The 26231-nt window shown below is 38.9% G+C and overlaps 1 protein-coding gene across 1 annotated transcript in view; it reads right to left on the reverse strand.

The window, feature by feature from the left end:
- Positions 1 to 26231, reverse strand: part of SYT1 (synaptotagmin 1) — a 350563-nt gene that overhangs the window by 73117 nt on the left and 251215 nt on the right. Inside the window, 4 exon segments of the mRNA XM_075057975.1 lie at positions 1469 to 1636; positions 5054 to 5221; positions 8529 to 8651; positions 21884 to 22068. Coding sequence (XP_074914076.1) covers positions 1469 to 1636; positions 5054 to 5221; positions 8529 to 8651; positions 21884 to 22068 — 644 coding nt within the window.

A 26231-nucleotide genomic window follows, 5' to 3' on the forward strand; every position in this document is an offset into this window, starting at 1 on the left:
AGTATGTGGCTCCTTTATGTGTTTTGCAACAGAAAAACATGAAACAGACTGATATCACACACAATAGTGCAATAAAAGTCCAGTTTGATACTTAATAAAGTTTAGAAGGATTAATACACTCTGATTTCACAGCTTTTTTTCTAGCTATTTTTTTTCTAGCTATTTTTTCTAGCTAAAAGCTATTTTCTAGCTTTCCGGTATGCTGAGGCTTTAAAGAAACAGGGCTCTTGAGCTGCAAACTTCCTTTCTTTTTTTTTTCGTTTTCATCTTTAGCTCTAAGAGCGGAAGAAAAATGCCCCACATAGCATGGATACCAATGTCAATGCAATAAGAGAGCCCTGCAAATGCTGTCACTATGAAACAATGCCAGGCAGAATAGTCTCAGTGTAGCAGCGGCTTTCAAATCAATAAGCACTAGAAGAAAGACATCTGAAAATACAGTCTTTAAAAACAAACACTCAAAAAGGCAAGACTGAAGTCTACCAGTTTTGAAAATCTGAGGAGGCTGCATGGCTCAGCATCCGCTGAATTTTTCACAACTTGTAGTCTGAATCCAATATTCAGGATTTTGTCACTTGTATTAAGGAAGGATTTCATCCAGAGATTGTCTCTTTAATTACAGAAACTAAGGTTTGAATCCAAAGCAGCTTATTAGCTAAATTAGACAACGAGGAACTGAGAATCAGATTCCTTCTCCTCCCACCAGACAACTGAAGCATGCTGTGCATGCTATTATGAGTGGGCAGATATTATCTAGCAATCAAAAGGAAAACTAATGTAAAACTGAGTAAAAAATGGTCTTATAATAAGCAAAAAGGTGGATGTGCCAGTATGAACAACCTCACAGGAACAACAATTTAGTGATGAAATTTTTCCAAAAAGTGTCTTGGGTACATGTAATACTATACCTACTAAACAATGAACCCACAGGATGTTGGCACAGAGACGAAAATAAAAAAGGCGATTAGTAGTTGAGTGAGATGCCATTCCAAGGTCTTTGTCAAATGCATAATTCTAATCAATGGATTGCACAGCAGCTCAATAAAACTGTAAGGTATTTCAATGAAAACCTGCCATTATCTTCATGTACAATAAGATGCTTTGAGATGCAAACATTTTGAAAGATTAGGACCACAAAGAAGCCTAAATGCACACTGCTCTCATAATTCAAATGCAAATTCTATATACCCAAACTGCATCAATTCAAGAAAAAGTCAAACTCATGAAAACTTTCTTAATATGTTGCATGAAGTATCAAAAAGATTGAAAATAGGATTAGCAAAGGAGAATGTACCATTCAATGAGTATTGGAGAAGATGCTTATCAAAAATTTATCAGGTGAAGTAAGTCTGAGAAATGCTGATAACAGATGGGAGCTGTCTCGGCAAAAAAAATGTTGCTCGTTTAACTGTTTCTCTAGCTGAGGATAAAAGTGTCCTGGGGGAAAAAAAAGTCTGATTTTTCTTACCTCTTCCTTCTCTGCACTTTGCAAGTCCCTCCACTCCTCAGTGACATGACCGAAGTCCACTGTGTTCATTGCAACCTTATATTCCCCAATGATATCATGTTTGGAGAAACGATCAAAGTCATAAACTGCCATCACTAAAGTTTTTCCACCCAGCTCGGAGTATGGCACCTGCAAAGAAGAGAAAATGACAAACTCCGTACCTGAGACAATAAAGATCAGTCCACTACGATGCAAATCTATTTCTTTGGTTTATCAGCTGTCATCTCAGGTAAATTGAACTGCAGAGAAAATTATGAGGTGTATTTGTTTCAGAGTCACCAGATGCAGTATTTTTTGAGACCAGGCTCTGGCACTCGATAGAACAATGTGGCAGCTCACTCATCACTCCCTGGGTTTTTCTCATTCTACTTCAAGTCATTTTGTGGGTGATGAAACTGAAACAGGAAGCCCAATTATTTTGCACTGAAGACACATGAACTTTTCACACAATGGTATCTTTTCCTCAATAAATCAACTGTCATCACTCAGAAATGGGTAGCTCCCAGACTTATGAAAAAAACAGAACTGGCTTACTGTATCTGGTACAAAGTAATTAGACACTAAATAGTTCTCTTACAGTACCACTACCTATCACTTACCAGGGCATATTTTTCATTATTATATCTTTCACACGGTAAACACTAAGGTGCTTTCTAAGTCACAGTGTACAGCTAGAAATTGTGGTGGCAGAAGGCCAAGTTCTGACTAATTCTCCAGCTGTTCTGATGTGTTTCAGACAGATGCTGTGGGTTAGGATGCTTATGAGTCACATTTTTAATATTCAGATGAAGATATGCAGTTCAGGTAAGCTACACTCGAGTGGCTGTCTGGAGAGGTCCGATTTAGGAATTGTTTGGACTTACATTGAACACTTCATCAATGTGAATATATTCTGCAAGTATAAATGCTTTCCGTGGGCTTCAGTAAACATTTTTCTATTAACTGTCTATATAAAAAGAGAAATGAAAGCATGGCATTATCATTGGTCATGTTAACCTCTGTCTGTTCCAGTCTGTTTAAACCCTAGGACTGCTGCCTTTTGTTACTGTTTGGTTTCAACTCGCTTTTTAAAATACTTATTTAATAACATGAGTAGTTTTCCTTTTCATAACATGTTATATAATGTTTAAAAGAAGCTTTTCAAGTTGAGACCCAGCTCCAGCTTCCATTCCTGAGTACAATAGTTTCAGTGGGTACAGAGCTGTGTATTGTAGTAAATACTATAGCAAAATCTATTTTGATTCTGTAAATTATTTGTAGATTCTAAAAAGCTATAGAAGGCAAATATATGTGGAAGGCAAAATTCTAAATAATTTCACTTCTATTTTTACACAGCCTCAAAAACAGGAGAAGAGAAATGTTTTAAAGTTTCTTTCTCTATCAGTTTACAATACCTCTTAATGGATCCTGGTCATTTGGAATGCATGAAAAGACTACATTTATCATTATTCATTTTTTTATCAATAACTTGACCTCAATAAAGCTTATTTTAGCTACCTTCCTTTTTCAAGAAGATCTAGTGGCAGCGCTTCCTCCATTCACTACCTCTAAAGTAGCCCCAGCCTCCAGCTTTGTTCAGGACCACCAAGGATGTCCTCAGCTCTTGCGAAGGATCGCGCCCTCTCCCTGCTTTCTGCTCTGCTCAGACACACTCAGCCTCTTGACTTAATGCAGGTGAGACCTTGGTAGAAGGACACGTATAGGAGTGTTCTTCTGGCACAGACACGCCGCTGCTCCAGACACAAACTCTCTTCCCACTTTGGGCCTGAGGAGGAGGAACACCTCCCTCTGCCAGACTGGTGTGGTCCAGCCAGGATTTCTCAGTTTCCTTTTGGCAGTGCAGTGCAGTGCGCTGCGGGTATACGACTCGGACAGCTGGAGCCTGACGAACACCTGCACCCTGGAACGGCACCGTGGATGTCGGGGAAACAGAAATGGAAAGGGGACTAACACAGGGAACCACCCAAAGAAGAGGAGGAATGAGGTCCAGGGCTCAAGATGCAGCACAGCAGAAACGTAACCCATCTCATCCTCATTAGCCCTTCTTTGGGAGGAAGGCAGGCAGCTCATGGCTGTGCCCGGGGAGAAGGTAACAAAACGGGTCTGGGCTGCCTGGTGGGCAGCTCTGCCGAAGACAGAGATGGGAAGGATGCCAAGAGAAGCTGTGCACCACCTGAAGTGGATCACAGAAGTAAGGCTCTGCCCAAGTAAACGAGACATTGTCAGTAGTTCCCACAGAAGTCATTTATTACGGTTGCAGCAGTAGTTTAATGGTCACTTGTCTTTTTCACTGTAGACCCCAGAACAATGATAGTACTTGGCATGCCCTATTGGTTCTCTCTTGAGTACAAACTACAGTATCCAGGGGATGATTAGTACCATATTGGGATGCACTTAAACACTCTGTCAGGTCTTGTGTGGAAAGCAAACTTTCTTCTGGAGCATAAAATTTGAATATTAAAGATGTGACTTAAAACAAGTGGACATCATATCCCATGGATGATCTGATTTATAATTTGTGCCTTCATCTTAGATGACAGCATTATTGGTCCTCTCTTTTCTTTTGTGAGCTGCAGGGGAATCTGTAATTTATAACTCTGTTTTCTTTTAAATACTCTCTCAGGAAAGCTCAAGAAAAAAATAACTTCCCACAAAAGATTATTTTTATGAACATCTTGAAGGGAAAAAATAAGCTTATACATGCAGTAGTAGTTCTGGCCTCCAGGGATATCTTTCTCATTGAATGATTACATAGCCTGAGTCTTTCACTGTTCCTGTTTTCAATCTGTAGCTGTCATTATAAGATTGGGCATCGAGAGAAAGGCCTAAAGTAACAGCAGAGGAATGTATATTAGGAGAAGCCCTATGAAATGTGCAGTATAGTATTCCTTTATTGTATTTAACTGGGGTTTAGGTATGGCTACAGTTTCAGAAAAACACTTATTGATAGATACTATTGGAATGACTTAAACATTGCAACGTAAGCCTACATTTATTTAGCTACATTTATTTAATTCATATGTTATTAAACCTGAGACATGATTTCTTTTCATATCTAAAGTAGCATGGCAAAGAATTGCTATGACAAAGTCTAGCAAGATTAATCTGCCCTATTGTCCTTCATCCATTTACCTTCCTTGAGTTTTAATTTATTTTTGAGGGGAAAAGAAATGGTATACTGAAATTCATAAATCAGGCTACAAAGATATTTAAGGAAAATGCTGGTCTAGTGAAATTTACCTAACACTTGTCAAAGTGTCACTGTTTTCTGACTTTCTTGTAAATTCTTATCCAGCCATAAAATATGGATCAGATTGTCATACATCAGCATAACCGAAGGGCCTAAAATCACTGTGCCTTTTATACCTATTGAGGTCTGACCCTGTGTCGTATCATTTTCATCATAAGATTGAATATCACAGGTTTCTACAACGTGAAAAATCACTATGCTGTAGTTACCAATTAACTAAGACGTGTCACTTTGTAGCCAATCATGAGATACATACTACTTAAATAAAAAAGTTTCAACAGTTATCAAAAAAATACCTTGAATGTAAATTGCTCATTGAAAACAGGGTTAAGGGTCTTTCTGTGGACTTTTGTCTCATATTTCTTCTTCTTATCAGGCAGCAGGAAAACTTTCACATAGGGATCAGATGTACCACCCATATCTAATGCAGGCAGCTCAGCTGCTTGAATAATCCCAACCAGAAGCTGAAAAAAGAGGAAAAGAGCAGAATGAAAATTCAAATAGATACTTATAAAAAAACTGTAAGAGAAATACACATGCAGACTCTATTTTTGGTCTATGAAAAACTATTCCCCCCCCACCACTTCAAGGAAGGCAAATGAAGCAACGCTATCTATAGACTTTAGAAAACCAATTATGGCAGATGCAGACTGCACAAAGGCTGTTTTTAAGTAGAAAAGAGGTTTTCAAAGGGCAGCTGATTACAGATAAATACAGACTTCATCTTTTTAAAGACTGCAATCAAATAACTTTCAATTGCTCTCTCCTCTTGTGCATTATTTTTCTATGCTGGGCACCCTGAATAGAAATCACATTATTAAACAATCAAGAATGTCTAATTTTGACTACAAAATTTGTATTCTAAATCCCCAACATGTAACCTTCCCCCCAACCAAACACAAAAAGGTGATACATCAAATGCAAATCCTCGGGAAGAGCTTTATTGAAAAACAAATGGATCTTCCAGTCTTCCTTATATTTAACTTCTCCTGCTATGTATACAAATGGGTTTAGGTAGTAAACTAAGGTCAGCATTTTCAAAAAAATACCCAATGAAAACTAACCTTTGGTAACTAAATCCTAATAACAATTCATAATCTCATTGCAAAACAGAAAAATTAGTTTCTTAAATCTCTTATACACATTTAAAAATAAGACTGAAGCACATTTGAAACTTGTAAATGCCTTAGCCATTTTTTAAGTGCTATAAATGAAGGCTTATGTTATGTTATGTTATGTTATGCTATGCTATGCTATGCTATGCTATGCCATGCTATGCTATGCTATGCTATGTTATCTAGACATCCCAGCCTCTATTAGGCCTCAGCCAAATGGAGTTGAGAGAAAGAAAATACTTTTTATCTTGTTTCATAGACACAGAACTAAAGTAAACATTCAAGTGACTCTTCAAGGTCAATCTGGAGACAAGATATTAAGAACTGGGAATGAAATCTGAGGATATTTTCTTCTAAATCAGTGCTTCAGTCACAATATATTTGCTTTTCTCATGGATGAATTGTTTAAAATTGGAAATAGAAGCTCTAGCAACTGGAATACAGAACAATATAGTAGTCAATCTAGGAAAGAAGCCTCTGGCTTCTGCGAGATTCCTCAAAGTTGGACTTATTTTTACCAGTTTTAAATTCACAGTATGGCCTGCATGCCTTCCCACCTATAGGACTCTCAAGCTCCATGAAACATTTTCCTTTAGCTGTAAGAAACACTTCTCCTTTTCTGCCTCATTCTTATTCTAGATGCGTAACAGTTCATAAATACAGGGATAGGCTCAGGATCTACATCAAGTCTTTCACATCAAAGAGTAAAAAAAACAAGTCTATGACTTTTAGTTAACAGAGTGGAAAAGCAATTCAATTCCCTTTTAAAATTTCTCTCTCTAAAACTGAGGCATCGTGCTCTGGAGAGTATATTGGTCATCTTGTCTCCATTCTTAACCCTGTGCAATATATTACCCAGATTTCTGGTCTGCAGTTTCATGCCACCGTGCTATACTAACCTAACTGAATCCCCTCTTCTACTCTTCTGTATCATCTATCCTCTGACAAATTCCAAGCTGCAACACAGTTTAGAGCAGCAAAATAAAATAGGAATCCATAACTCAAATAATTTATTACCTTAATTAAATACTACACACTTTTACAGATTTGTTGCTCTACCATCCTATTTTGCTTTGTAAAATATAGCTCACAAAATCAACATTTCCTTTAATAAAATTCACACAGAAAGTTTGTTTTCATATTCTAAGGAAAGTGAAATCCATTTGTCAGAACACATTTGCAGCTTTTCCCTTCCCCTTCTTTAGATCTTCTGCTTCTGAAGGGTCTAACACTTCATACTGATTTCATACCGATTTCAAGGGGGATCAGTGTGACTCATCACATGGCCAGGGAATTTGCTCTGGGAGTCAAGGAAAAGCTCCTTTAACCTGAGGTTCTTGAAAGGCTTCAGAATTCTTTTGGCTCTTGCATGGAAAAACAAGCATTGATAGTCAGAAGACAGTTGAAAAGACAGGGAAATACTATGTATTACGCCAGGTCGTAGCTGTGTGTAAATACCCTGCTGCTGACACAGAAATTTTTCTTAATTTCTCTTATTTTCTTCATTTTGCAACAAGTAAGTGTACTGCAACCCATGAACAGCATCAAATAAAGAATCTAAATGTGGAAATAAATCACAAGTACATGTGGAAGTTAGTTCAGATGAAGAACAGAAATTAACAGGGATTTAGGTTCAGTAGTCGTTTCTTTCCCTAAATAGAGAAGAATGATGTGGTTTTGACTAAAGTTGTCAAAAAATGAAATGCAGGAAATGTATTCTCAAGTTCACTGAAAGACATGTGGTAGAAGTGAAGAAGTCAGATGTGTTGGTTTACTTCGGTCCAAAGTTAAGTGCGGTGAGTTTTAATGTGAGGCTGTGAATTGGCATAACTGACAAAAAGTGATCCCAACCACAGCAAGAGGCCGGGGGGCGGGGGGGGGATTAAATATGAGGTAGTTCAGGATGTGGCCAAACCTGTTAAGTAGTTTGATTCTAGGTCTACATCACATTATGGTGTCTATTCCTACTGAAAACTTGGGTAAGTATGCCGAAGTTTGGTCTTATCAGCTTCAGAGTAGGGTACTGAAGGAGTATCAGTCCTTGACTGGAGACATTCTTCTTGTCCAACTTTCCTGTTTTTTTGGGGACAGACCTTTTTATTTGAACTTTTGTTCCAAACTAAAATTTTCTTGGCTAGTAGGTGTACTTTAAAGGAGAGCAACAGAACCTGATGCAGCTAGTTAATAAGGCAAAGTGCACACTTGATGAAGTGAAAGCGAGCTACTCCTGGCAATCTTATCAACTTGCTAAAAGACCCACAATGAATCAACTTACTTTCATGTCCCTCTCCTTCTCCTCCCATCTTTTGTTTGCTCACATTTTAAATACTTGAAGGCTGAAGCTATCTTTTACTGTCTGCATGCAGACTCCATAATATAATGTGGGTTGACATTGATTGGTGATGCCTTAATATAAGTTATTAATAACCATTAGATAAAACTGTGTCTTCAATTTTGATTAAAAGTGTAATATAAACTCTGAGTACATTGAATACCAATTTAGTAGTACCTCTGTCACGAATCTTCAGTCTTGCTTTCTCCCTTTACTCCGTGCAAGCAGTAAGGATTTCAGAAATATCTACTGCAACTACATGTATTACTTCATTCTCCCCTTGCACACACAGAAATGAAATGTTACAGGTTGGTTGTTTCAAACCTGATTGTTCTGGAAGTCATAATCCAAAGAATATTGGATTTTCCCTAGTTTCTCCACTTCTTTGGGTTCTTCTTTCTCTTCCCCATCAGTCAGCCCAGTCTCAGCATCATCATCCTTAAGAGCCTAGAGAGAAGGAATGTAATATTCATAAATAAGGCAAACTCTTAACTACCAGTTTTAAATAGACATGGTCCTCAAATCTATTTTAAAGCCATTAAAAGCAAGCATGACAGCAGAAATCCAAATATGCAGTTTACATATATATTTATACTATTTAGGTTGCTCAAGAAGATGTTATAAATCAGCAAGCAAGCAATGGAAGTAGGAAGAAAACTTCCTGGACTATTACAAGCAACAATTGTTGTAAAACCTGAAAGTAGAAACAAAATATCAACCTGATATAAAAAAATCCTTCTGGGCTCACACTGGCTCTTAAAAAGGCACAAGGAGGCAAACATGCTATTAAATAAGCAAAGTCAGACATTCATTCAACTTAATATCTCGGCAATGTCAAACCTGGTTGTGCATGCTGTGAATCGTTTGCAACTGGCAACACGTTTCTGTAGGATTACTATGATAAAGAGCATGTGCTGTGGATGAGTTCTTCCTACAATCATATGCCAAACATTTTTCATGTTTATTTAGAATGAATATGGAAGCAAAGTTTTCACCATGCCATTAGCAAATGCATGTTTCTTCTTTTCCCTCCCTCCCGAGACCAATTTCCTTTTTATTCATTCTCGCTATACAGCTTGGCTGAACCAAATTGATTGCAAGTTGATTTTCCTTTGCTTAGAAAGAAACACAAAAATAAAGAAATACATTGTATCAAACCTGCTATTTTTAAAGGACACAGCAGTTATCTTAGACTTTATACATAATTAAAATACTAAATGATGTAATCATTTTTTTTGCTGTACCAGAAAGCAGAAGTATTTGTACTGTGGAAAAGGGAATTCATACAATTATTAAGCCATATGAACCACATGGAACTATGTAGGTCTTAATCCAGCAGATTCTTACCTGAGTAAGAACTGAAAAACGGGCAAAAGTGATCAGACAAACAGCGAAAAATTGTGGAAAATGTGAAAATAAATGTTGAGAGTGTGAAAAAAAGGAATCAATACTGAGCATTCATCCAGAATTGTTATTTGCATGTTACAGTAAACAGTATGCTTATCTGTAAGAGCCCTGTCTGGATCAAAAGTTCCTTCTATATGGAGCTTCTGCTTGCACAAACAGACTATTAAGTGCAAGAATAAGATTTCTTATGTTCCTTTTTTCACAATGTGAGGCGGTCTGAAGAAACCTACAGCATTTATAAACAATAGGTTGCAGCTGGAGTTCTCTATCTGAAGAGATAGCAAGGCTGGAAAGTAGCTATATCCACGGTTGATGGTAGTTGGTGAAAGAAGAAATGTGAAAGCATTAACATTCTCCCTCAGCCATGCACGCAGCGGGGGCCACACAAGAGTTGCGTGGGGGTGGTAAGAAGAAAGATTGATCCCTGAAGTAGAAAATGTTATTTTTCAGAAGCCAGATCTAAATTCAAAAGGTCAGACTCAAAACTGTACAGTTTTAAGCAATTATTTCTCTACTTTTTGAAATAAGATAGAAATTCAGCTGGCATAGCTCAACTGAAATCAATGCAACAACATTGATTTATGCAAGCTGAGGAGCTGGGTTTGAGTTAAATATCTGAATGTTAGTGAATGATGGACTCTTTACAAGGAACATAAATTACCGTGTACCTGGATGAGACTGCTGGGAAAGGTCGGGAGTGGATGAGAATCACCTGTGTTGTTAGAAGAGTAATACTTTTTGAACTAAACCATTTCTATTTGGAAGGGCTGAACTGCCTGAAATGAAAATTGTTTTGAGACATTTTAATCGCTGGGCTGCCAGTGAGTTCCCTGGCTGTAGCACAACATTTTTGTTAGTACAACAACAAGCGTGACACTTCAAAATTGACAGGCTCTATGGCAAGAGGCACAGCCCCTGCGGGACCACACGTGGGACATTCAGGATATGGGGTGATGTGATTATGCCAAACCCCTTGCTTTCATTGGTAATAAAAATAAGCTTGAGGTTTTGTGATCATGAAAAAAAAAAAAAAGATGTGACTCAATCCAACTGAAGCAACCACATTTATCTGAGCCTGGAGACAACAGGAAGCAATAACTCAGAGTGGGATGTTAACTCCAAGACCCGCTGCTCTGAATCATCCCAGTACTGCCCTAATAGAGGACTCCATGATGGAAGAGTGATAAAGAGCTCCACTGTATCACTGTTTCTGGGATAAGTACTGGACTTACTGCTGTTCCATCTACTTTTGACCTGGATTTTGTTTGAGAGGAAGTATCCTACAGCCGTTGCTCAGGGATAAAAGGGAGAATGCAAAAAAAGCTTTATATGCTAATTTCTAGGTATGAGGAATTTGTAACTATTGCATCAAGGCAACAGGTACTTATCCATACTCTCCCTAGCAAAATTATATACTTTCTGCATAGCTGATCAATCCGGGAGATGCCAGAGCTGTGGGTAACTCGACGTGAAAAAGTTCTTACTGTGACTATGGAAAATATAACGGGAGGCTAACGTCCCTCCTGCAAGGGAGTTTTGAAGCGCAGACAGAAAACATTCATAGCTGGGAAGCTCTTCTCCACAGGTTATGAGAGGCCTATTGGAAGGTGAAAGCTATTTCCCCGGGGGGATGGAAAACATTGCACATTACTCACATCAGCTGAGGAGCTATATGATTCTTCTTGACCTTGACTCAGAAACACTGAAGCACTAAGAAACACTAAGAATGAGATGGTGTTTGGATTTGGCCAAGGTCATGGCATGGGGGAGGCAAGAAATGACAAATTATTATCTCTACAGCAGTCTGTACATAATAGTTTTTACCATCAAGAGACGAATTTGCTTTCAAACTAGAGGCCAATGCTTCAAGAAGAAGCTGAGTCAAAGGAAGCGCAGAAGTTTCTCATGTTTGATGCAGCTGCTGAGTTCCAAAGAGGAAGAAGAATTGGATTGCTTCAAAGTACTTGAAACACCCCGTAGGGATTTTCATTTTGTATTGAGATTCTCTGAAAGATCAATATTTAATGGAATAGTACTGCAACCCTCAATTTATAGCACACTGTATCACACTATATTGGATCTTATTGTTGTATTGCTACAATCAATTAAAATAAGCAGCTATATTTTATTGGGTTTAGAAACAATAAAATATTTTTAATTACAAGCCAGCTTTTTCCTCAAGCCTCTTCAGCTGACACAACTGTAATCAGAAAGCCTGGATTTAGATGCAGAGGAATATAAGCCTTTCCTTTCCTAATATTTCTTTTAATTCCATGACATTTTAAATGCTTTTTTGGTGAAATATGCAACACAGAAATGCATTATTACATTGTGCAGGAGACCAGATTTATCTTTTCTAATTTGGGATGACTGTGAATTTCATTCAAGTGGTTTCTACATAACATATGCAGAAACACACAACAAACCTCTACATCCTCTTACATCTGTGGAAGTATCTGAAAAACATAGGCTTATGTGTAAACTGGCATAGGAACATACAAAAAAAAGTATTAATCCAATACAACCATTACAAGGTGATACATCCACATCTAAGGAAATCAGCAAGTTTGTGCCAGGGACCTTAACAGAGCCACACAATACACAATATATGTTTTCTTAGACCTGGAAGACAAAATGAATTTTTGAGCAACCTGTCATTTAATCCATACTTGAATGAGCTCTGTAACTAGTTCTAACCAAGGGTGCAGACATCAACCTACATATGGCATTAGGATTTTCTTTTCCGTGCCATGTTTAGTTAATTGTTTTCAAGCTTATCTACTCTGTAGTGGTTCCTACAACAAACATGGCTAAATTACAGCAATCTGGGATCCACATTTCAATCTGCTGGCTGTTTTTTCACTTCTGCAACCTAATTAAGAGTGCTTTTACAGTCTCCCCTTTTCTTCTGGGTTGTTAAAGAAAATGCTTAATTTTCAATTTTTTTGTAGTTGCATCTTCTGCATTAAAAAAGGAAGGAAAAAAAAAACCCTGCTTGTAATTGCAGTTCTGCAAACTCCACACCTTGGAGTGGGTTTTTCCATTTCCTGAGCTTCCTTCCCCTCTCATTGCCCTAGCTGACAAAAGCCTCTCTCCACCGACGCTGCCTCCTGATCCTGCGAACATCCCTTGCTTCCAGCTCAGTTCCACCAAAAGCCCTGCACCCTGTCACCGGGTTTAACCCACTACTATCCACCACAAACCACAAGAAAGGTTTAAGGGATTAAAACAGCTTTATGTACACTTTCATTTAATCCCTCCCAGAACTACGTGTAGAATTCGAGAGGGTCTGCAAGGGATTTAGCACAGCTGTCTGCTGGTTGCCTCCAGATTCCACGTGTGCAGAAGCTCCAGGAAAGCAAAACTGATACGAGACTCGGGTAACGAAGCTGCTGGGGGAGCAAGTGTTACTTCCTTGCCTCTGGTACAGTGAGGCAGAAGCCACAACCCTGTCTGAATCACCAGGAGGACGCAAAGACCCATGAAGGTATATTTTGCACTTTGATTCCGGTCTCAGTTATCTTCACGTCTCATTGTTAATGCCTAGTTCATGCCACAAGCTACTTAAGACCGCAAGCAAAGTGTCTTTCACTGTCGTATGTAAAGAAACACTTTAATTAACAGAGTTTTTAGGGTTCCTTCCATTCATGGGGTAGCCTATGGCCTCACTTTTAAGGAAACAAGTTACCAGTAAGCAAGAAGGAGAGACGTTAGGCAGGAAAACAATGCTGACTGCAGCCTGTAAGTTTATTTGCTGCACAGTGCACGCTGCCGTCCTGAGTTCCATCTCCGCCTGCCTCATCAATCATTCCTTTTGTTCACACGGTGAAGGGGATATTTTTTTAACGTGTGAATGACGCCCAGCCCTCAGGCTTGTGCGATGCCTGCTGAGCTGAATGGAAGAAAACAATATGATTTTGTAGCGAGAATGTTCTGTGCCATGTCCAACAATGAATTTGTCAGAAAGGCAATTTTTCCTCCACACTTAGGAATGGCTGCATTTCCACTAATGGTGGTGAACCTCTTATCAATTTCTTTCACATTCCAGAACACCACAATTCTGACATGGCCAATTTTTATCCCAGGGGAAAACAAAAGCCTTTAAAAATTCCTGGTTGATTCCCTATCACAAAGCAGAAAAGCCTGCAATTCTAACACATTCTCTGTCAGAGTCCCTGAGAAGGAAAGGCAACATTTCATTCATTCAGCAGCTGCTTTCTCTCCATGAATTAATTTAGAGAGCATGTCGCGCATGGGTTTCCAGTGGCTGAGCCAGGCTTTGGTCATTGTGAAATCTGCTTTGCCCTTACTGCTGCGAGAGTGTTGGCCTCACACGCCAGCAGTGGGCCACACCGATGCAGAGAACGAGCAAGACCCTGCTGTGTTCAGCATGCGATGCCTTGACATTACTTCCTTGCTTGTTATCCAGGTTTTAAATGGTCTGTTGGGTTATTCAAAAGGCTTGCTTGCTTTGGAGTTCTATGACATGAGGTCATCGTGTTCAGCTTAAGAGCTCACTGAATCGTTTGGGTACTAAAAAGCCAACTGATTCTGGTGCAATGGAAGAATACAGCAATTGCTGGAGGTGTTCAACGTAAAATATGAATACATACGTTCAAGTTGGAGCTGTTAAGTCCCCAAATCAACCTGTTTTTCTTGTGGCCAGTGTTTATTTCCTGAAAAAAGTTGCAGCTGATCTCAGCCTGGGGGGCTACTTCAGAAGTTCACCCTGTGGGTCAGAGCTCTGCTTTGAACGCAGGGCCCGTGTGCATGAACTACAAGAAGAAAGCGCTCTTGCAAGTAGGCTGGCGTGCTCTGCCCCCACCTCCCATCTGGCAGTGCTTGGTTGCGCTAAGCAGCAGGCTGTGAGTAGGAGGCAGCTTTAGGCTGCTTGGCCAGTGCGTGCTGCTCCATCAATTGTTCTGCATCCTTCCCAAACGAATGGCAGCGGGCCAGACGGAAGCATCCTTTGGGACAGAGCTGGCTCCTCCACATGGGAGGACCCCTCCGAGTACTACGCTTATTTCTGTTTGAAAAATTTGTCATACTATATAATTAGGACTACATCTATTTAACAGTGAAAATTAACCTAAATATAGCCAGACATGATTTATGGGGTGTCACATTGATCTATGGAGAAAAAGTTGGCAAAGACCTGTTCTTCTGGCTTAGTTGCTTAAAAAGAGATAAGATCATTCTCTGACCATCCTCTAAATAGGACTTTATCAAGTATCTGATATTCTCATGCTTGAAGGTTGTTTTGCTATTCGTATTTATTATTCATCATTTTGTAAAGAATAAATGCCTTGGCTTAAAAAGTAAACAATTAAATATTCCCAGTGGGATCTGAAATGTATACCTCATTGGTATCAACTGCTGTTCCTGTTGTAGTTTATTCATACCCACTAACTTCAGGCACTTAGTGTAAGAGTTTAGCTTTCCACGTGATCAGTGAATACAGGTAAATGTCTTGAAAGTGTGACTCAAATCACTTAATTTAGGGAATAATTGCATATTTTCTAAACACCACTCATTAGGAACCTACAGACTCTGGTCTTGAATAAAGAATTAATAATTTGGTCTGTTAATCAAGAAAATGCAAGAAAGAAATGTCGTTGACAGTGGAAGCTTCCAGTGGCAAGACCTTCAGTATAGAAAAGAAGACGTGTAAGAAAATGAGTAGGAACTGTATCTTCATATCATCCTAACAGTACAATAGGTTATAATAAAAGTAATAAGTGAATTATTTTACAGGAAAAATATTTTTTAAAAAGGAGGAAAACAACGCTCACAAAGCATGCAAAGCAAGCTCCTATGTCTTCTTGGGAGTGACTGAGAGGAAGAGACAGGAATGCAAATAAGCCCAGCCTTGTGGCTCACAGCTGTTACTTCCATATTTTCAGGGTTTTGAAGTCTAATATAAATCTAAGTTACAAAAGAGTTTTGTGGAAAACCCTGCAGAACACAAACACTCATCTGTAACATCATATCTTCATAAACATGTTATTTTCACATTTTTCAGGAAGTTTTATGCACCCTGCACAGTTGCCTTCTGAGGCAGGTGAAAAAAGCAGGACGACTGGTCAAACCTGAGGTTGAATTAATGTATAAATGGGACTCAGTCAATCCATTTTGACTGCCACAGTATACTTATTGGGCTTGTTTTCTAAGAAAGACTTGTCCCCATTGTTTCTGACTAATTTTCTACACTGTCATGGCTCTGCAGCGCATGCTGTCTTTCTGAGTGTGAATTAGGATGTCTCATTCATTGCATTGTGGATAAGCCACGGTGAGCATTAATGTCACCATGGGCTGCAGATGCCAGCGAATGGGAATTGGCATGCTGAGACCAAGACAGGTGGCACTGTGGCATAAATACACTCACTATTCTCTAGGCATTCAACTGCGAAAACAAACAAGCACATGAGCAAACACTGCAGAAGAGAAGACCACTGCCAGCAACACAGCTCCTGTCCCTCAAAGAGATCCTCTTGGATTATTTCTGGCAATAAAGGCTTGGGTTCCTTCGAGTGAAATCCAGGCTCTCTGGACGTCAGTGTGGATTTTACTGACTTCATTTTGCCTATCGTCTTCACGCTGCCAGGTCAACACACACTACTTTGAAATACTTCAGGGCAGCTAACATTAAAAAGATTGTTCCTTCAATATTTTGTCTCCATGAGGACAAGGGTGTTTACTGTTCAACAGCCAAAATCATAAGGTGAAACAGTCTAAGAAAACCATTATAAATTGAAGTTCAGTTAGGTGTAATTGCAGCTCTCAACATCATGTTACTTTATAACGCCCTCATGTTTCACCTGTATTAATACATAAACATTAATCATAATATTCTGATTAAGTCAGTACATAACCTTGATGTAAAAGGCCTTAGTAAAGGAAGAACAAACATACAGAGAAGTCAGGTGGCTGACTGAAGGCCACAGTATGTCAGCAGCAGAGCCAAGAATATATTCCTCATACTCCAGGGTGTAGTACATATACCTGATCCCAAATCTCCTATTTCACCTAACAGACACATTCATTGTAAGCCAAATATCTTTCACTAGTGACAGTGTTTTAGCCTGATGCAATGAAAAAGGAATGAGCTATTAAATCTCCTTCTCCACAAATGCTTTGTGACCTTATAAAATGTTCGGACCACCACAACAATTATTCTCCAAACAACAGGGCTAGATTTTAGTAATTTTTCAGTGCCACTGTTCATGACTGAAATGATTATGTCTATTCCTTTCCTCAGTCCACAGGCTGAGCTTAACCAAGAATTTTGCTGTACCAGTGCATTAAATTCAGACCCAATAAATCAGCAGCTATTATAGAGTCTCTGGAGCTGGGTGTTTGGGGGCTTTTTTTTTTTTTCCTAAAGAAAAAAGTAGTGGGAGCAAGCAGGGGCATTAGCAGAGACTGAGAAGTTATAAAGATGAAAACTGTGATGGGAAGAACTCATAAAAACACTGGTGCTAGTTGTCATTCAGTTGCACCAACAGAAATCTGGAGTAAGACCACATAAAAGAGTTTGGTATGGAGCACTAAGAACTTAAAGCATGGGTACTGTACTGAGATGATGCGAGAGCCCACAGCAAGTTTCATGAGGTACCAATCATTTTACCAACACTTAGAAACTAAGACATTAAAAATACACACTGCTTTCGTCTACTTTTGATATGGTGACATTTATACAAAAAGGAAATAAAATTAGCAAGTTATTTTTATGTGCCTGTCAATTTTAAACTTCAGCTTTCTAGTACAGTTTGACTTAATATTTTATCTACAGAAAGAATGACAACCTCTTTTCTTTCACCCTCCTCTAGCCTCCCCCCAAATATATACCCAACCAAAAAAATACCCAATCAATTTAGTTCAGCCTCTTGATGTGTGTATCAAAGCTACTACATATAAATCTCAGCTGAGGAGCCAGAGCTGTCAGAGGACTATATGTATCAGAGCTTTAGACTAGGTGCATCCAAATAGCAAAATAAACCTACCGCAAGTGACAATCCAGAACAGTCATGAGACACAACATAGACAAGGAGGACATAGAAGGAAGAAATAAAAATTAAAACATCCACACACAAACAGTAGTAAAAACCATGGAGAAATGACCTTTTTACAGTAGTACATTCATTAACAATTTGCCTCCCCTAGAAGGAATCTAATCCTCCCAGTGGCCCTTGGTGGAGTTGCATACCCTACTTGAAAAAGTAAGCATTGCCTGGAATGGAAACGGATTTCAAGACTTAAAACCTAATCTTATTTTCAACTCATCTTCCACTTTACCTCAACTACATTTGCTCATAATCTGTATTATTTCATAAACAGTTTCTCGTTTGAAGTTCTGTTCAGGAAAGTGGAAATTCTGAAGCACAAATATTCTAACAGAGACAAAATTTCATTCTACTTTCTGTAATATCTAGCTATCATGTGTGACTGTTGAGCTGACTGAGTCTCTATGTCAAAAGGATCTTTAACTATGTCAAGCTATATGGCTCTATAATGATTTGGCACGGATGTGCGGGTCAGCATGAGTACATGTAGGTCAGAAGTTCTCTTTGACAAACAAAACCAGACTAAGATGGAAATTATACTTCCAGAAGCCGATACTTTCAATTTACCAAATGTTAACCTTACCCTTTCAAGTTTTGTGTGCCTAGGGAACTAGGACCTTGCAAGATGCCAAGTGCCTATCAACTCCTATTATGTACTCTCAGCTGAAGGCAGAAGGTAATTAGTACTTACAGGTTCAGGCCTAACAATGACTGAACTAAGCTTTTTGGGTTTTTTGACAACATTTCAGATCTTTGGTACTGTACGTTGCCCTTTATAATGGCATTAGATTTACACTGTGATCTCCAATTACTTTTTTTTAACATTAAAATTTGCTTCTTTAAAGAGTAAAAGGCATTCTTGTTATCCACTGTTCTATTTTACTCCAGAGCCTCTAAAGTGATTCAATTCTCTTAACTGAAATATTCTACATTTAGCATTGCATTGAGTTCAGCTAGGTATATTAAAATTTGCCCTGATAATTCAAGATTAAACTGTTAGAATAAACAATCAGTCACACCAAAAAAAAAAAAAGACAGCTAAAATTTCACAAATTAGGAATTTAGTTGGTAAAAGTTATTGAATGCCAAGGACTTAAAAATCTGTACACTATCAGACTGCTAGGTATGAATTTAAGGGGCTAATTTAAGTAGCCTGGTTTTGAAATCCCAGACAGTGAAGAGGAAGCTTGGCTGGACAGTTGGTGATCCATCCACTTATTAAAGGTCTGACATTTACATCATCTGAGAATCTACCCTCCTTAGGTTTAAGTGTGCAAAACAAAACATATTGGTTAAATCCCCAAATGTTTGGGGAAAAGTATGTTTAAATAACTATACAGAATATTTTGAGTGGAATCATCTTAAAATACCTGTCTGTGCAACATTTCAAAATTTGAGCTCTCTTTGTAGACAAGAGCCGCATGATTCAGCTTTTTATCAAATTTTCCCATGAAAAAGATAGAAATGAAACTCAATATTAATTAGATAATGTAATTTTGCATTTAAAATATTTATTTTCCAAGAATCCATGGTCATTTATCCAGGTCCTAATGAATATAATTAAAAACACTTAATTTTATATTGTAAATACAACAATGGCCTTACATGATATGGAACAAATTCCACATAAATATCAATCAACAAATTGCACATTATTTGTCCTACAACAAAGTATTAGGTTTGTTATAATTGGTAAAACATAACAAATAAGGACTTTTTCCACAAGCATAATCAAACAGTTCTTCCAAATTATTCTTGGTTCAATGGGAAGAGTTGGCTAACAGTAGCCCAGGGTAACCCAACAATTGATGATCTGATTTTCCATGTATTGCTGAGGGGGAAATATCTCACAATTACTTAATATTAATAGCACAGAATAAAGTCTATAAATCAAGTACAGGGAATCTATGAATGCTAAATCAAAGTGCTTAAAGAAAAGGCGTTTGTTTCACATTCATCATATGAAGAAAGCAAAATCAGCATAAAATATTTTTCAAGGTAGAACTCAAAATTTTTGCTCTGTTGTTTTTTGAGCTCGGCCTCACTAATCTTCCTAACCTTGGAACAGCTGCATCTATTTTAGTGATTCTGTGTATTGAGGAGGTTGTTTTCAGGTATGAATTTGTCTTCTGTTGGTGTCATGCACTCCAGTACACCAGTGTGGCACATGAAGCATCTTCTCTCCAGGTGGAACCAAGGTTGAAGTTGCACACTAGGGCGCTATCTAAAGTCCTCTACTTGCAATGTGGATGCAAGGATCTCCAGCCGTTCGCTTGTTGTGCCTGTGTAGGACTCTGTTAGTTGCAGTACGGCAGTCTAAGATGGCTGTAAAGATATCTGCTTTGTACTGCCTCCTAGCATGTACATGAGTACACCTAAGATGGGCAACTTCATTAGCTGTAAGCATGCAATGTGTACTTATGGTCTGAGAACCAAAACAGATTGAGCACAGGTGGTCACTATAAAATGTTGATACATCCAGCTTGAATGTAATGAATTTTGCCAAAGTTTACTTTATTGGTGTAGAGGATAGACTAGAAAAGTTTCCTGTCTAATGAATCAACATTTTAGTAGTAGCTCCTGCAGTTGAGTAGAATGAACAGGAATAAAACAACTGGATCTTCAGTTATTTTCTTTCCATACTGTCTACTGAGCAAGAACAACAAAAACTGTCCTGTTGTCTGATAATGGAAACTAGAAATAGCTCTGTACCTTTGAAGCTTATCCATTATTTTCCTCCCATTATCCAAGCTCCTTTCAGACTCCACTCGTGTGATCCAGTTGCAGCTAGTCATCAGACTTGTAAGGCTTCCTCATGCACTCTCCTGATTTTGCTCTTCCCCTATCACATCTTACGTGCCTGGAGAAGCATGCTAACCTGCTCCAGGACTCTTAAGACTGGCTGACAACCCACACTGTTCCTCACTGTACAGTGGCATCTCACCACTTGTTCTGGACTGCTCCATGGGCCTCATAGCTACTGTGCTCTAAGCTTCTCTTCTTGGATCTTGTTCCCAATCAGCTGGCCCTAGCCCTGCGGTTCCCAGCTTTGGCTTGTACTTCTAATCAAACCTGCCTTCAGCCCAGCTTTCTTCTACACTAGATCCCAACTTGTGGAAGGAACTGCTCATTCCTGACCATGCTTTTATGCTCTCTCTTTGGCTGGATAAGAGGTCCTGGACTGCCCTGGCTCAACCTTACCAGGGGTCTTGGGAGCACAGACTTGCAGTCTTTATCTTTACAGCTATTGCTCCTACTGAAGAGGTTTTGCAAAGCAATTCTCTAAATTTCTTCAGCACTTTCTGTTTGAAAAATATAGCCCTTTGTCTTCTTAGCTTAGGAAACTGGGCAATGCAGTGAGGACACATGGATACTTCACATTTGTTTCCCCATTCTTCTGCTTATCCTCAACAGTTTGCTCCAGGAAGGACAATACTAAAACCCTGTTAAAAAAAGCTTTATTTTCTTTCAGGGACATATTAGTCAATTCTGTGGCCCAGAGGATTAGGTCCTGCAACCTTCTGCTTCTCTTGCATGAAGCAGATCTGAAGGACAAGTTTTTCTGCCCTTATGAAAATGATGCTGTCTAAAGGGCATTATGCTAATTTTTTCCTCCAAGTTACTCAGCTGACTTACAGCTGGAAGTATGGCCTGTAATCTTTAATCTCCTCCTCTCTAGTACAAAATGAATTCTCCCAACATCATTGTATTGAATGCCCATGTGCTCTTCCTTTTTGGTTGTTTTCCCTTGTTTCTATGCTTCTCATTTTTTTCTTCTATACTGTTGTTTCTCTGCTGAACTTTTGCTTTTGTGTAAAAAGAGATTTAGAGTTCAGAGCTACTTTTGTGTATCATGTAAGCTCAGAAATACTGCTGGAAAGACACACAAACACTGTACTAGGTCCTGGTCAAAGTCTTGAAAAAGGACAGTGAAAATTGGGCACATTTGCTTCATTTTTGGGACAACCGATTCTCTCGATAAACTTGACCCTTCCAGATGAGTCATTATATGCCTGCTCATTTTTTTTTTAGCAGAGCAGGGAAATTGGCTGACTGCTTTATCAGTAATGCCACACCCAGATTCATCTTTTGTGATACAACCGAGAAGATGCTGCCAATCAGTCCCCTCTTCACAGAGCCACTACTGAGGCAACAAGCAGAAACCTTCAAATGCAACTCAAGAGTTCAAGAAAAGGAGAGGTACTTTACCTGGTCTTTCATGGTTTTCCCTAAATCTTTAACATCTTTCATGTTAATAGCATTCTTCCCTCCCTTCTCCTTTCCCTTCTTCTTGTTCTTCTTTTTGAACAAGCATTTCTTACAGAGACAAAAGCAGCAGGTAAGGATTAATAGGACTGCAACTATGGCTATGGCTATTAAGGCCCAAGGTGGCACTGGAAGAGAAAAAGAAACACACAAAAAGAAGGTGGTAATCCGTTAGTAGGGTTAAAACACATTTCTCTCATAGCTAAGCCCTTTTCAACAAAAATGCCTTGCAGAAATACCTGAAATCCTTTCTAAAATGTCCTGCCATCATTTGTGTATTTCTCTCAACTAAGCATTTACACATGCAATGCCAATTTAACACATCTATCTGCTTACATGCCTGGTGACACATATCAAACTCATTTGCAGCTATTTTGATTTATCTAACATCTGAAAACAGTATGTCCAAAATATTTACACTTGCTAATTGCAAATCTGTAAAATGCTCGGCACATTTAGGCAATTACTTGTTTCTTTCTTTAATCACTTCCCCAACCCACCTGGCATTGTGGCTGAATCGGGTGGAACCAACTGGGAATTTCCCTTTTCTGGAACGGCATCTGATCCAAGCAGTCGGTTTTAACGAACAGCCCTTCTCTGCCCGCTGCTGTACTTGACAGACTCACAGACTCCTCGCAACAGATGCAGGTCAAGGTCACCAGTACAGACTGACCAAGGACAGAGGACTGCCCAATCCAACGGCATCTGCCCTATTTGTCACTGTGCCTTAACACTAGCAAAGTTTCAGTACACAGCTATATTCTCTCCTATACCTTCCTATAAAGAAAAGCGTATGTTCCATTTATTCATTCAGTCCAGGATGCTGGACATGGCTGAAGCGTGAATAAATAACAGAAAACACTTACTATGATAAAATGGTCTTGTTAAAGATCAGAATTTTTGGAAAAAAGGAATTAAGATGACACTTAAACACAAGTACTCTGGAAGGGAATTATCTTCATACAAATCAGCTTTAATGACCACTGATCCCCACATTTAACCAGAACACCTGACAAAACTTTAAATCTTGTAAACTGTCATTTTCTAAAAATCTCAAAATGCACTCAGTCTATCATGTCTGCAAGATACTCTCTCAGTGCATTACCTAAAGGTCTCTAATACGATACAGAGCAAAACTGAAGAGTGAATTAAATTTGACATGTTGACGTCAGTGAATCACAAAAGGGAAGGGACAGTATAAATAGAGAAAATTAATTGCTTAAAGGAGCTAAGCAGAGTGTGAAGCATGGTCACAGGAACTTCCACTACAAATTACCCGTTCAGGAAGAGGACGGAGCACCTACACCTTCCTTACTCTAAATTTAATGACCATTTTTTCTAACTTTTATTCATATGTCCTTGGTGACAGATACAAAAATAATGCAGGAGAATAGTTAAACAAGAATTTCTGTAATACTTTTGTGCCTCCAAATGTTCATTAAATGCAGCTGCTATAAGAGGGAAACTGTACCATATGTAGAACAAATGAGAACTGATTACTGAACAAATGAATGTTAAAAGATAAACAGTGAACAGATTAACATCTGTTTATGGGATGTATTTTATGGAGTCAGCAACAGGAATTCTGCAGTTAAGGTTGCATTAGATCTGCACTTATTGCAACTTACAATCTTTATTTCATGCATTAATGATTTCGTTTTGCCTTCAAATCTGTTGTGGTAACACTTTATAGCACAACTGACTCGCCCATAAATTTTATTTTCTTTCATCCAGCACTCATAAATGTAAACCTATCACCTTTCATAGGCAATGTGCGCTCTTCTCAAATTCTAAACTTCACATGTGTACTTAGTCTGTTAGACACTTCGCATTTGAAACGGTATTTACATAACACTATGCTTTATATCTAAGCTAATCTACAGGACCTATGTCAATATGAAATGAATGCTGTGGCCAAACTTATCAGCTATTTGTTGTGCTGCCTTGTCAGCAGTGCTTGAAGCATGATGCCAGCAAATATGGGGAGCAGCAAGAATATGGGATGGGGTTCTGCCAGCAGGATGGCACCGTGGGAGGACAGAGAAGAGGAACACATCAAATGTGGGTAAGCTGGGAGAACCAAGGCATCGAGGAGACAGGGAATGTGGGTGTTAACAGGCTATATACATATGCATCCTAGAGATGAAAAAGCTTGTGTAGGTAGTGAAGTCAGGTGCCTTTGCGCTGAAACTGTTGTGTGAAGTGGTATTCTGGCACTGCTGCCTCCGTTCTCTGGAGCATGAACAATGTAGGGTGCCTTGGGGACCATTTGAAGCACTTGCAGATACCTCAGCTTCTTTTTTATAATGCATTGTCTGCTCTCATCTGTTTGTAATTTAATTTCACCCAATAGCTCTTGTGATGCAATTAAATGATCATCAAATTAATATCTGAGACACCAAGAATTATGCAGAATTCCTTATTTATCTCCTCAAAGAAAATACACTTCCTTTTTTATTAAACAAAGCATAAGCAATAAAGGAAAAAGTCTGGGGTAATCCAAAACCTGGACATTTCCAAAACAACTTCAACATTCAAGTCTGAAAAAACAAAAAAGGAATGGATTTTTTTTCCCCAAAAAAGTATACTATCTCTGTGAACGAGATGGCTCACCTGAATGCTGCCATTGACAGAGATTGCCCACCCAGTGGATGTAAATGTTAGATTTAACACAAGCGAAACATACAGTTATCACTAGCTTTGAAGCAGTGATTATTTCCTCTCAAAAGCATTATTTAAATAATTTTAAATGTTAATAACTTTACATAATATGGACAAGATTTTCCAAAATTGCTAAAGACTTTGAGAGTTTCCATATCTGTGCTCTCCAATTCATGATGCTGCCAGAGGAGCTTGAATTCCAGAAAAAGATAAATTTTTAAAAATTAGTTTTCTATAAAGTCATCTCAAGGTGGACAGGCCAGAATGAAATGACTGAAGTCACTAGTCGCTTCAGAAGACTCAAGTCTACAGCCTTTAATTTTTCAGCCTTTTTACCATCTGTGAATAATATGTATAAAAACCCTGCCCACAGTATAGAACTTCCTTGGTTTTGCACAGTGCCTCACTTTGGAGATTCATATTGATTAATTCCAGTTGGACTTTGCCCACAGTTAGGCAAAATTTTCACAGAATTTCATTTTTCCAGTATTTAAATGGACAACAAAGGGAATCTACAGTATGAAGACCACCTCCATCTATATTAAACAAGTTTGATCAGGTTCAGTAGCACAGTTTGAAACCTCAGGAGGTCTTTGGACAGGATCCATTGAGCAAAAGACCTCTGTGGCAGATGAAGCAGCATGGGTGACCTGAAAAACGCAGATCCTGACCAAGTGACTGAGGTGTCAGGGAGCCAGAAGCTTCTTGTACAACTTGCCTTACCCAGTGCCTGCACAAGGGGGTGCTTTGAAACAAGCAATACTTACCTATGCGATCAAGGAAAAGCTATTGGTTTAAGGATAATTAATATGTGTGTAAACTTTCTGGTATTTCAGTGCTATTTTCTTGGTTCTGCTCCTGTGGGAAAATACAGAATACTTATTTTGAAGAAGCTGTCATGAATTGCTACATGATTTGGTGATTCTACGAGGCTCTTAAAGACAAATCTATAGGAGGGGATCTGCTGAGTAGCATAGTTAGTAAATAAGGTCTTGAATGAGTCTTATTGATCCAATCCAAACAGGGTATGCTCTAGGACTTCACTCAGAAATGCAGGAATGAAGCCTATCTGTAAAAGGAGAGCATAGAGAAAATGAAGCGCATGGCTTACTCCTGAGCAATAGCAGGGCACTGAAAAGAGTTAGCTCTAGGATTGCGTTGATAATCGAGGCATTTTGGGTACTGATTTGGCATCCTGCACTCATGTTGAACATCAGTCAGACACGGATGCAGCTAATGGAGTTGTGAGCTCTTTCACCCCTCTCTGTTGCTTCCTTCCACTAATGCCAACCAGGGTTGTGTGCATGTTGTGGGTCATTTGATGCATCTGTAGCACTTCACAAATACAGCAGCTGTGATGCACTTATCATTCTAGTTTGGGCTTAGAAGTGCATTTCTGAGGCGTACCTCCAGACCATACCCATAGACCATGCTTGGACTCCCGCTATGTGGCGATCTGGGAGGACACGATGGACCGAATGGGAATATTCGCTCCCAGAGCTCACCTAACGGTTCTCCCACTGCAAAAGGCACTTGCCTCATGGGAGCAAACCTAAATTGAAGCATTACCCCCACAAAGTTTGCAGTGTGTGGCTGGGCCCTCAGGACCGATTGCTTTACTCCATTGATT

The sequence above is a fragment of the Buteo buteo genome, chromosome 26 (genome assembly GCF_964188355.1).
Source record: "Buteo buteo chromosome 26, bButBut1.hap1.1, whole genome shotgun sequence".
Classification (NCBI taxonomy): Eukaryota; Metazoa; Chordata; class Aves; order Accipitriformes; family Accipitridae; genus Buteo; species Buteo buteo.